This window comes from Erpetoichthys calabaricus, chromosome 13 (assembly GCF_900747795.2).
Source record: "Erpetoichthys calabaricus chromosome 13, fErpCal1.3, whole genome shotgun sequence".
Classification (NCBI taxonomy): domain Eukaryota; kingdom Metazoa; phylum Chordata; class Cladistia; order Polypteriformes; family Polypteridae; genus Erpetoichthys; species Erpetoichthys calabaricus.
Genome location: NC_041406.2, coordinates 133,701,085 through 133,713,080, shown reverse-complemented (window position 1 = coordinate 133,713,080; position 11,996 = coordinate 133,701,085). Strand labels below are relative to the sequence as shown.

Sequence of the window (11,996 nt, the reverse complement as noted above, 5' to 3'; positions counted from 1 at the left end):
CTAGACATCATGCCAAGATCCAAAGAAATTCAGGAACAAATGAGAACAGAAGTAATTGAGATCTATCAGTCTTGTAAAGGTTATAAAGCCATTTCTAAAGCTTTGGGACTCCAGCGAACCACAGTGAGACCATTATCCACAAATGGCAAAAACATGGAACAGTGGTGAACCTTCCCAGGAGTGGCCGGCCGACCAAAATTACCCCAAGAGCGCAGAGACGACTCATCCGAGAGGTCACAAAAGACCCCAGGACAACGTCTAAAGAACTGCAGGCCTCACTTGCCTCAATTAAGGTCAGTGTTCACGACTCCACCATAAGAAAGAGACTGGGCAAAAACGGCCTGCATGGCAGATTTCCAAGACGCAAACCACTGTTAAGCAAAAAGAACATTAGGGCTCGTCTCAATTTTGCTAAGAAACATCTCAATGATTGCCAAGACTTTTGGGAAAATACCTTGTGGACTGATGAGTCAAAAGTTGAACTTTTTGGAAGGCAAATGTCCCGTTACATCTGGCGTAAAAGGAACACAGCATTTCAGAAAAAGAACATCATACCAACAGTAAAATATGGTGGTGGTAGTGTGATGGTCTGGGGTTGTTTTGCTGCTTCAGGACCTGGAAGGCTTGCTGTGATAGATGGAACCATGAATTCTACTGTCTACCAAAAAATCCTGAAGGAGAATGTCCGGCCATCTGTTCGTCAACTCAAGCTGAAGCGATCTTGGGTGCTGCAACAGGACAATGACCCAAAACACACCAGCAAATCCACCTCTGAATGGCTGAAGAAAAACAAAATGAAGACTTTGGAGTGGCCTAGTCAAAGTCCTGACCTGAATCCAATTGAGATGCTATGGCATGACCTTAAAAAGACGGTTCATGCTAGAAAACCCTCAAATAAAGCTGAATTACAACAATTTTGCAAAGATGAGTGGGCCAAAATTCCTCCAGAGCGCTGTAATAGACTCATTGCAAGTTATCGCAAACGCTTGATTGCAGTTATTGCTGCTAAGGGTGGCCCAACCAGTTATTAGGTTCAGGGGGCAATTACTTTTTCACACAGGGCCATGTAGGTTTGGATTTTTTTTTCTCCCTAAATAATAAAATCCACAATTTACAAACTGCATTTTGTGTTTACTTGTGTTATATTTGACTAATGGTTAAATGTCTTTGATGATCAGAAACATTTTGTGTGACAAACATGCAAAAGAATAAGAAATCAGGAAGGGGGCAAATAGTTTTTCACACCACTGTATATATATATATATATATATATATATATATAAACATATACATATATATATATATACATATATATATATATATATATACACATATATATTATATACATATACATATATATATATATACATACATATATATATATACATACATATATATATATACATACATATATATATATACATATACATATATATATATGTATATATACAGAATGTCAGAGAGAGACAGAGAAAAGCAAACAAATCAATAGGGCTGTTTGGCTTTTAAATATGCTAAGCACCGCAGCACAAAGCTGTTGAAGGCAGCAGCTCACACCCCCTCCGTCAGGAGCAGAGAAGGAGAGAGAGACAGAGACAGAGAAAAACAAACAATCAAAAATCAATACGTGCCCTTCGAGCTTTTAAGTATGCGAAGCACCGTGCAGCATGTCGCTTCACGAAGTAGCTGCACAGAAGGGAGCAACATGAAGATAAACTTTCAGCATTTTTAGAGGAGCGTCCGTATCATCTAGGTGTGCGAACAGCCCCCCTGCTCAATCCCCCTACGTCAGGATCAGAGAATGTCAGCGCAAGAGAGAGAGAGAAAAGTAAGTTGGGTAGCTTCTCAGCCATCTGCCAATAGCGTCCCTTGTATGAAATCAACTGGGCAAACCAACTGAGGAAGCATGTACCAGAAATTAAAAGACCCATTGTCCGCAGAAATCCACGAACCAGCAAAAAATCTGCGATATATATTTAAATATGCTTACATATAAAATCCGCAATAGAGTGAAGCCACGAAAGGCGAAGCGCGATATAGCGAGGGATTACTGTATATCACAAAGTCTGGGTAATCAGAAGCCAGATTACTAACCATCCACAAGTGTCCAGAGAATCATTTACAGTCCTGTAATGCCACTCAGGGCACTGAACATCAATCCATGGTAGCTACAATCTCTAAAAACAGTGCAAGTTTCCTAAAAGATGAGTTATTGTTGACATTATGGTATGTAGAATCTGTGGATAACTTTTTGCGAACTTGTAATTTCAAAAAGAACATGGCTGCGCGACACTTTTCAGAAGCAGAAGTGCCAGAGATAATACACAAGGTGACAAGGAGCAACAAGATTTTTTTCTGCTTGAGTTGTGCTGCTATGAGGAGGAGTGTGCTTTTGGAGGTGGGGGGAAAGTTGTCAGTCCAGATATAAGTTAACTACATTTTATTTTAAAAGATGAATTTCAGCACAAAACCAATTGAATTTTTTGTAATGAAACTCCATTTTATCTTTTTTTCTCTACTGGCAGACACTGTACTCAATGAAGAAAGCAATACAGTAATCCCTCCTCCATCGCGGGGGTTGCGTTCCAGAGCCACCCGCGAAATAAGAAAATCCGCAAAGTAGAAACCATATGTTTATATGGTTATTTTTATATTGTCATGCTTGGGTCACAGATTTGCGCAGAAACACAGGAGGTTGTAGAGAGACAGGAACGTTATTCAAACACTGCAAACAAACATTTGTCTCTTTTTCAAAAGTTTAAACTGTGCTCCATGACAAGACAGAGATGACAGTTCTGTCTCACAATTAAAAGAGTGCAAACATATCTTCCTCTTCAAAGGAGTGCGTGTCAGGAGCACAGGCTGTCAGAAACAGAGAGCAAAGCAAACAAATCAATAGGGCTGTTTGGCTTAAGTATGCGAAGCACCGCGGCACAAAGCTGTTGAAGGTTGCAGCTCACACCCCCTCCGTCAGGAGCAGGGAGAGAGAGAGAGAGAGAGAGAGAGAGAGAGAGAGACACAGATAAAAACAAAGAGTGAAAAATCAATACGTGCCCTTTGAGCTTTTAAGTATGTGAAGCACCGTGCAGCATGTCGCTTCACTAAGCAGCTGCACACAGAAGGTAGCAACATGAAGATAATCTTTCAGCATTTTTAGACGAGCGTCCGTATCGTCTAGGTGTGCGAACAGCCCCCCTGCTCACACCCCCTACGTCAGGATCAGAGAAAGTCAGCGCAAGAGACACAGAGAAAAGTAAGTTGGGTAGCTTCTCAGCCATCTGCCAATAGCGTCCCTTGTATGAAATCAACTGGGCAAACCAACTGAGGAAGCATGTACCAGAAATTAAAAGACCCATTGTCCGCAGAAACCCGCGAAGCAGCGAAAAATCCGCGATATATATTTAAATATGCTTACATATAAAATCCACGAATGAAGCCACGAAAGGCGAAGCACGATATAGCGAGGGATCACTGTACAAAAATAAATTCCCCTGGTATATATTAGCTGAACCTTTTGTGTAAAAAAAGTAAGTAAAACGAGCAATTAGTAAAATAGCATTTATTTTTCCTTTACTGCTTTTTACTTAAAAGTGAATGCCATTTTGTATTTTTATTTCACAGTTACAAAAAGCAGACACATGATTATTTAAAAACAGCACAACAGACTTGCATAACATTTTATCAAAGATTGTTGTGTGGCTTATTTTGCTTTCATTCAGCTTATCCTTATTTTATTTGTTTTTTCATTACAAAATACTTTTCCCCATTTTCCTACATTATACTGTGTAGTACTTTTCATGAATGGCATTATCGGAAAGCAGAATTTGTGCCTAAGAATTAATAAGCCAACATAAAGCACTTGATAAGATGAACTATCACTACTTTACAGATGGATTTGTGGGGCTAATATATATACAAATTATCTGCAATGCTTTGACAGTTTACATAAGTGGGTCTTGCATTCTTATTCAAGCTTGGCTTAAATCATCATATTATATCGGCACTGCTACAATACAGGTGAGTTCATGCAAATATTTTTGTGACTAAAGCGCTGCAGAATGTTACACAAATTGATGTACACTGTAATAGGGAAATTACCGTTTGTCAACATAGCTGGTATCCTTACTGAAGTCAAGACTACACTGGTTTGGACATGTCACGGAAAGAGATGGAAGAGTGTACTCATCATTTTCATAAGAAAAATAGGGATGTCAAAAAGGTGAAGTGAAAGATTAATAAAGTAAGAATTAAATTACTGACCATTAATAGAATCGGATGCAATAGACATAACATCTGTGATTAGAGCAAAGTCAAAAAAAAAAAGAACTAAAGCAATGAGTTCAAGCAAACAATATACTATAAAATGTCTCATCCATCTTACTAACCGAAGGCTGTAAACCAGATATGGACGCAGGGCGCTGGGCACATCGAGGTGCACGCGCACTGCCACACAATATGGACGAGCCCGTCACAGAGCAAAACAATAGCGCAGGGTGCATCGAGGTGCACGCACACTGCCGCACTGCAACGAGCCCGCCACAGAGCAAAAAAAATAAAACCCCGCCACAGAGCAAAAAAATAAAAACGAGCCCGCCACAGAGCAAAGAAATAGTTCAGGGCGCATTGAGGCACACGCGCACTGCCGCACTGCAACGAGCCCGCCACAGAGCAACAAACGAGCGCGCCACAGAGCAAAAAAAAATACAACCCCGCCACAGAGCAAAAAGATAGCGCAGGGCGCATTGAAGCGCACGCGCACTGACGCACTGCGACGAGCCCGCCACAGAGCAAAAAAAGAAACGAGAGGATTCGAAGGTTGTATTACAGTACGGAAACCCCAAAGGTCCACACTACACAGCATATTTGAATCACATTACAGTATTACAGCACAGAAAACACAGAAACGCCACCAGATGGAAAGAAACAATACACGAGCGCTCCGTATTAAACTTAAGTGCGATTATAATTCTTAACAGTAGACGCCGTATAGCTAACGGAGTCATGGCTCCAAAAACAAACAGCTCAACTAACGGAAATACAAAAATGAGCCCGCATGGATACACACGATGAATGCAGGCGCCTACAACGCGTTTCTAAAACAGTGGAGGCAAAACAGTCACGTCTCCAAAACGAAACAGCTCAACTAATGGAAATACAAAAACGAGCCCACAAGGATAGACACAATGAATGCAGGTGTCTAATGAATAATAATATTCCATTTGGAGGAAAAGTACTTTTATTAGGAGGAGACTTCCGACAGTGCCTGGCTATTGTTCCGCATGCCATGTGTTCAGCGATTGTTCAGTCCAGTTTAAAATATGCAGACAATTGGCATTACTTTGAGAAACTACATTTACTACAAAACATGCGTTGTACAGATCCAGAATATACTAATTGGTTGTTGCAACTAGGAGATGGAAACCGTACCAATACATATGAATTTCACCCAGATATTATTCAGATCCCTCAAGCCTTTATTTGCGACGACTTAGTAACAGAGGTGTTTGGTCAAACAATCTCATTAGACGAAATACCACTTTTAACGCACCGAGCTATATTATGTCCAAAGAACATTGACGTTGATCAGATAAATAACCAAGTCATTGCACTGCTTCCTGGAGAAAGCCGCCTCTTTCTAAGTACTGACAATCTTGATTCTGAAGACGAAACATGAGCATATTAATTTCCCATTAGAATATTTAAACACTATTAACCCGGCCGGGTTACCACAATACAGTCGTAACCTTAAAATGGGGACAATAGTCATGCTATTAAGAAACCTTAATACTAAACAAGGTTTATGCAACGGTACACGATTAGGGATGTCACGCGCACTGCCGCACTACAACGAGCACGCCACCTGTAAACTAGACTTGCTCTAATCCACTGTGCCAGTAATGTCGATCACATAGCGGTCATTCAGTTTGGCGCCCGCCCCAGAGTCCAGAGTCAGACGCAGCGGCATCCCGCCCAAACAACACAACCTGTGAGCTACACTTGCTCTAATCCACTGTAACAGTAATATAGATCACATGACGGTCACAGACTCTAACCCAGCGGCTTCCCAGACTCAGTGGCTGGCACACGAACACTGCAACCTGTAAACTGAACATGCGCAGCGGCGAGCGGCTTACCAGACTCAGTAGCTGGCACATGAACACCACAACCTGTAAACTGAACTTGCTGTGCTCCACTCTGCCAGCAGTCGGTGTCACCAAAAGCAACGGAATCACGTCTCCACAAAACGAGACCACTTTACTACAGATATGCTTATGTAATTAAATGACATTTCCCCAGACGCACCCACCCTCCATGATATGTCATCCATCCAGATATCGCACGGAACAGAAACTGACTGCCATTCTTGGATTTACAATTCGCTGGCAAATCGCGGGCTTATTGGTTTACTGCATAAAAATATGCTTGGGCTATCCCATTTCAGAACACCAAATCCATTCCTCCTAAACCATTATTTAGGATATTTCCTGGAACATACATAAACTTTATTATGTTGGAGGATCCATCTTCAACATAATATCTCCAAAGGGGGAAAAAAAAAGGGGCAGGGGGTGAAATCAGAAGTTTTCCACACAATCATTTAGACAAACTCCTGCAAACTTAAATTCATACTAGTTTACTGGTCCATAAGCAAAACAGCAGCTCCAAACCATAACCTCGAAAGAGGCATAAACCATATTTTGCAATGATAGTTTAAGCAAATCAAACTCAACATTAAGTAACATTTCTGTCATATAACTTAAATCTTATCCGACTCAAAAAAAAGATACTGCTAAATTTAAAGAACAGTGTGTGGATATATCACAAAGGAACGTTTCTGAACATGTTTGTTATGTTAAATTAATTGAGTTTGCAAATTCTGAAATACCACTTTATGAATATGCCTTTGTTTAGATGTTATCACTATAGTTTATCAGTTTCACAGTAAGAACAACATGCACATGCAATTAAATTACTTGGTTTAATAACCTTACTATCATTTATGAATAAGCTTTAGTGTGTCTCTGATCTATTAAAATATGCAGTAACTTAAGAGTTTTTCTAAAATGGTTTTGGTTGATAATTCATCACACAAATGCCCAGTTGCTACTCAGCTTCTATCCTATTGTTAAAGTATATGAACGGATATAATATTAGCTGCAGCAAAGAATGACCAGGGATGCCTGGATAGGGTCCAGCCATTTTTCAAAACCCAGTAACAGTTTTCTTATTGCTCTGTAGGATCACTTTAAAGCACTCCCATATGAAGGTGCTTTGAAAACCAATTAAATTGCAAAGAACTGAAAACCTCCAAAATCTAGATATTCATTATGCATTTTAGAAGGCTAACAAAGAATTGCATACATCAAACTGTAACATTTAATCAACTAAATTAAAGGTAATATCTCTTCAAGTAGACAATACAACTAGTATTTATTTTAAAAACTAAACTTGTACAAAAGGTCATACTTTTTTTTTGTACATTTACAAGCAGAGGTTCTTCAAGCCCTTTTTGGTATCCCTATTCCTTAGCCAACAGTACAGATAAGCTACAAATCCCCCCTCACTTTACTTCTTGGAACTATGCAACTGTCTATATCTGGAAAAAATAATACCAGCCTGATACACTAAAGTGAGACATACTGGTTCTAAATAATCATTGACTGGTGGTAATCTCTGCAATAGGTGGACATATTATTTTAACATTGCAAGTGCCTACTTCCCTTCAGTCCTGCTTATGGAAGACAGATTAATAATACTGTCTTTTCATTTGACTTGTCAATTACAAAAATGTTATCAGGACAATTAACAAGCATTTACTGTATAAAGAACAAAGAATTGCATGTATGAACAAGAAATCATCTGTATAGCACAATCTATTACGTGAGAGAAAATAGAGAGTATTTGGTATTTTTCCACAAACAATAAAATGAAGGATAAAAGCAAACCAAAAACTGCCAAAGATCATTAGGAATTTAACAGTTGGCTGAACATTTTTATCAACTTGAAAATTTGAAGGTCAAAGTTTGCGATATTTTAGCTTCTTCTACAGCACCTTCATGGTTTTTAATAAGTTGAGAAGAAACTTTAACCTACATAATGGGGTTGTGGGGTATGGAGAGAATAGAGTTCGTACATACAAGAAAAAATCTGGACATGAACTACTAATGGGTTTGTCTGAAGTTCATGCCTTTCAAATAACAGTGAAAAATCTAAATTCTCAGATAGTATGTGATTGAACCAGGAACTACTTTCTTATACAGTATCATTTATACAGTTTTACTAAAGACTGAACTTATACAAATAAACAAAAATGCCTTTGAAAACAAAGTTCTGATCATGAATATGGCCATAAGACTGTACAATTACCTTTGCTGAACTATGTTCTTCCTTGATACAGTGTCCTTCATACTGGTTTTCCAAAAGAAGCTTTTTTAGCTTTTTCAACTTTGGTCGACATTTCCTTAGTTCCCAATAGCAATTTGAAAAACCATAAACCTAAAGGAAGAAAACACACTTATGCATTCCTTGATAGATGAAATATGCAAGTTAAAATGACTTATAGTATAATATATTACTACTTCCAAATACATTGTTACCATTTATGTACTTACTAAAAGCAGTTCTTCTTAAGGAGGACATCTGGCTTCATCCGGAAAACAATATGGAAAAAGTCCTTTAGAGTGTGTTATACACCACCCAATGCGGACAGTAAATTTCAACACATATCGTTTTAGTAGTATTAAAAAGGCAAGTTTACAGAGGGATGTAGTCATGGGGGACTTTAAAGTTCCCAATTATTAAATGTAATAATCAGGTCAAGATAAAATTGAGGGAGTAAAGGTGATTGAATGACTAGGGACAAGCAACAATAATATAATTCTCAGTGTCCATATTACTAACCGAGAATGCTAAACCGGATGATGGACGCAGGCACATCCGGCAATGGGCCGTAGCTGCAAAAAGACGTACTGCGCAGGTGCAAAAAGAGTCCGCGAGAGTCGGCTGAGGAGCCGAGAAAGGCGGACAAAAGAGGGCGAGAGAGGCGGATGAGGGTCCGCGAGAGGCGCAGGCGCAAAAACAGTCCGCGACAGTCGGAGAAAGGTGGACAAAAGAGGGCGACAAAGGCGGATGAGGGGCCGCGAGAGGCGGACAAGACCACAGAAAAAAAGAGTGAGCACATACAAAAAAGAGTCACAGAAATGAGTCGCAACAAGCACCAAAAAAAGGAAAAGGCACATAAAAAAGTAGTCAAACGGGGGCAAAGCACGAAACACATTGCACACGAAACTAAACACACCAAAAAAAAAAGAACAGACGAGCGCACAACAGCAAGGCACGACCACACACCCCCACACCCTACAGGCACGGGACGGGACGGGACACACACCAAGAGGGGGATTCAACAAGCCTATGGAAGACAAAAAAAAAGAACACAAAACCGCCCCACAGACCCTACAAGCAAGGGACGGGACACACACAAAGAGGGGGATTCAAACAAGACACAGGAACACAAAAAGAAAGAAGACGCTCGCGCAACAACAATCCCCCCCCCCCCAAAACAATAAGAAGTGACACCCAAAGCCACATATTTAAAGGAAACGTCCATATTAAACATACGTCATCTCAAAACCTTCACACTAGGCAGCATAGGTGGATCTCATTAAAATAAAGCACTATTAACCGTTCAACTGGAGAAAAGGCTCCATATTAACAGTGAATGCGATCCTCCTTAATACTTATACATATTTCGCACGCTGAGGAACAAACAAGTCATGCATACACGGTCACGGGTACAAAACGATTCGGATCGGATAACGGGACCAAACACATGAACACGAATGAAACAAAAAGAATACACAGCGGCGCATACAACGCGCTTCGGAAAATACGTGAGAAAAAATGTCTCGGATCAAAAAATGCAAAGCTCAAGTAACCCCGTTACAGAGACGTGCCCAAATGAACAGACACATTGAACGTAGATGCATACAGCGCGCGTCTCAAAGTGTTGCATCGAAACAAGCACGATTTCAAAAGAAAGAGCTCGCGTCTCAGACATACAAAAAAGGGAGCAAAGCAACGCGCATATGACCAGCCAGAAAACAAGCAAGCAAGACTCCAAAAGCAGAAAGCTCAACTGACCGACATACAAAAACGGACAAGGCACGATACAAACAATGCACGACATAGAGTGAAACGGACTTTGCGCAAAGCGGAGGCGATTCAATTAAAAATCAAAAATAGCGCGTCACAAATAATGGACATGCAACAACGCGGCACTCAAACACCACAAGCAAAACATGTTAACGGCAGCGAAGGCTACAACAGGCTTCTCACACAGCACAGGCAAATCGATTACAGCTCCAAAACAACACGTCCCAAATACTACACATGCAACAACGCGCCTCTCAAACGGCACAAGCAAAACATACACCAGGAAAATTCATTCGGATTAATGAATGTCATTTGCAATCATTGTCATTCAGTTCACTTCCCTGAAGAAACAACTGGCAATACAAGTAATACATTTACACGTTGTTGTCAAAAGGGTCAAATTAGACTGCCTCCTTTACATTCATATCCTGAATTTCTACAGAAACTTCTAACTGACGATGTACCTGAAAGTGAAATCTTTATCAACTGCATTAGATCCTACAAATCGGTATCCACTATGAACATTAACGGCGGCACTGCACGTGACATCCGTCTTGAAAAAATGTTGTTTATTGATGAATGTTCAATGGCATGAAGTCACTTACTCAACACCATTCATAAACTTCTACAAACATTTATGAATAATAATATTCGATTTGGAGGAAAGGTACTTTTATGAGGAGGAGATTTTAGACACTGATTAGCTATTCTTCCAGATGCCATGCCTCAGCTATTGTTCAGTGCACCTTAAAATACACAGACAATTGGCATTGCTTTCAAAAGATACAGTTAGTAAAAAAGATACGATGTCCAGAACCAGATCATAACAATTGCTTATTACAACTAAGAGATGTAACACTCACCAATACAGATGGACTTCACCCACATATTATTACAATTCCTCAAGCCTTTATCTGCGACGACTTAGTTACAGACAGATTTGGAACAGCAATCTCATTAGACCAAATGCCCCTTTTAACACAACACACTATATTATGTCCAAAAAATATTAATGTGGAAAACATAAATACCCAAGTCATTCCATTACTTCCTGGAGAGACACAACTCTTTCTAAGCTCTGACAAACTTGACTCTGATCACAACAATAACCATCTTCATTGACCTTACAAGTTCTGAGCTGGAATTACCTTTTACACTTAAACGGCGTGTACAAAGAAATTTTCCAATAAACCTTTACACTGTGCCACACACTTTATTGTTTGCTTTCTATTTGCATCATCTACACCTTCACACTATTCTATATCTCATTCATACATCACGCTCTTTGTCATTCCCAACACCAGGGGTTGGCGAGCGAAGCGAGCAGGGGGCGGAGCCCCCTAGTTTTGGAAGATTGTGGATGCAAAGACTGTTAAATTTAACTTTAGTAGGGCAAATTTTCACCAGAAGCGGCAAAGTCTAAGAAGGATAGAGAGGGATATGTTTTTGATTGTAGAGACAGTCAAGGAGCCGTTGAACAGGTTTAAAAACACTTTATATATAATGCATGACCAGTACATAGCTAAATTTGGAATTAGCAGGAAATTAAAAAAAAAACACTCTTAGTGATTTAATAAGGAGTTAAAAAAGAACCTGCCAAAAAAAAAAAAAAAACAGCTGTATAATGTGTACAAGTTTAATAAGGATATTTAAGGAGGTTAAAAGGCAGCTAGACAGGAATATAGCAGATAAGGCGAAAGATGACACAAAGAGATTCTTTTAGTATTTTAGTTATACAAAAACAGCATCTGGAATATAGGGGAATTAAAATAACTAAAGACAGTGCAATAGCAGATTCTCTCAGCTTGTATTTTTCTGAGGTCTTCACATATGAGGAAAGAAAT

At 39.6% G+C, this 11,996-nt stretch overlaps 2 protein-coding genes across 3 annotated transcripts in view; both read right to left on the bottom strand.

Annotated features, from left to right (window-relative positions):
• LOC127529990 (uncharacterized) overlaps nucleotides 1-11,996 on the bottom strand; it is a 798,609-nt gene that overhangs the window by 76,014 nt on the left and 710,599 nt on the right. The window lies entirely within an intron of this gene.
• Nucleotides 1-11,996, bottom strand: part of dscc1 (DNA replication and sister chromatid cohesion 1) — a 156,095-nt gene that overhangs the window by 96,173 nt on the left and 47,926 nt on the right. The window contains exon 3 of the mRNA XM_028817661.2: nucleotides 8,368-8,496. Coding sequence (XP_028673494.1) covers nucleotides 8,368-8,496 — 129 coding nt within the window. The remainder of the gene's footprint in view (nucleotides 1-8,367; nucleotides 8,497-11,996) is intronic.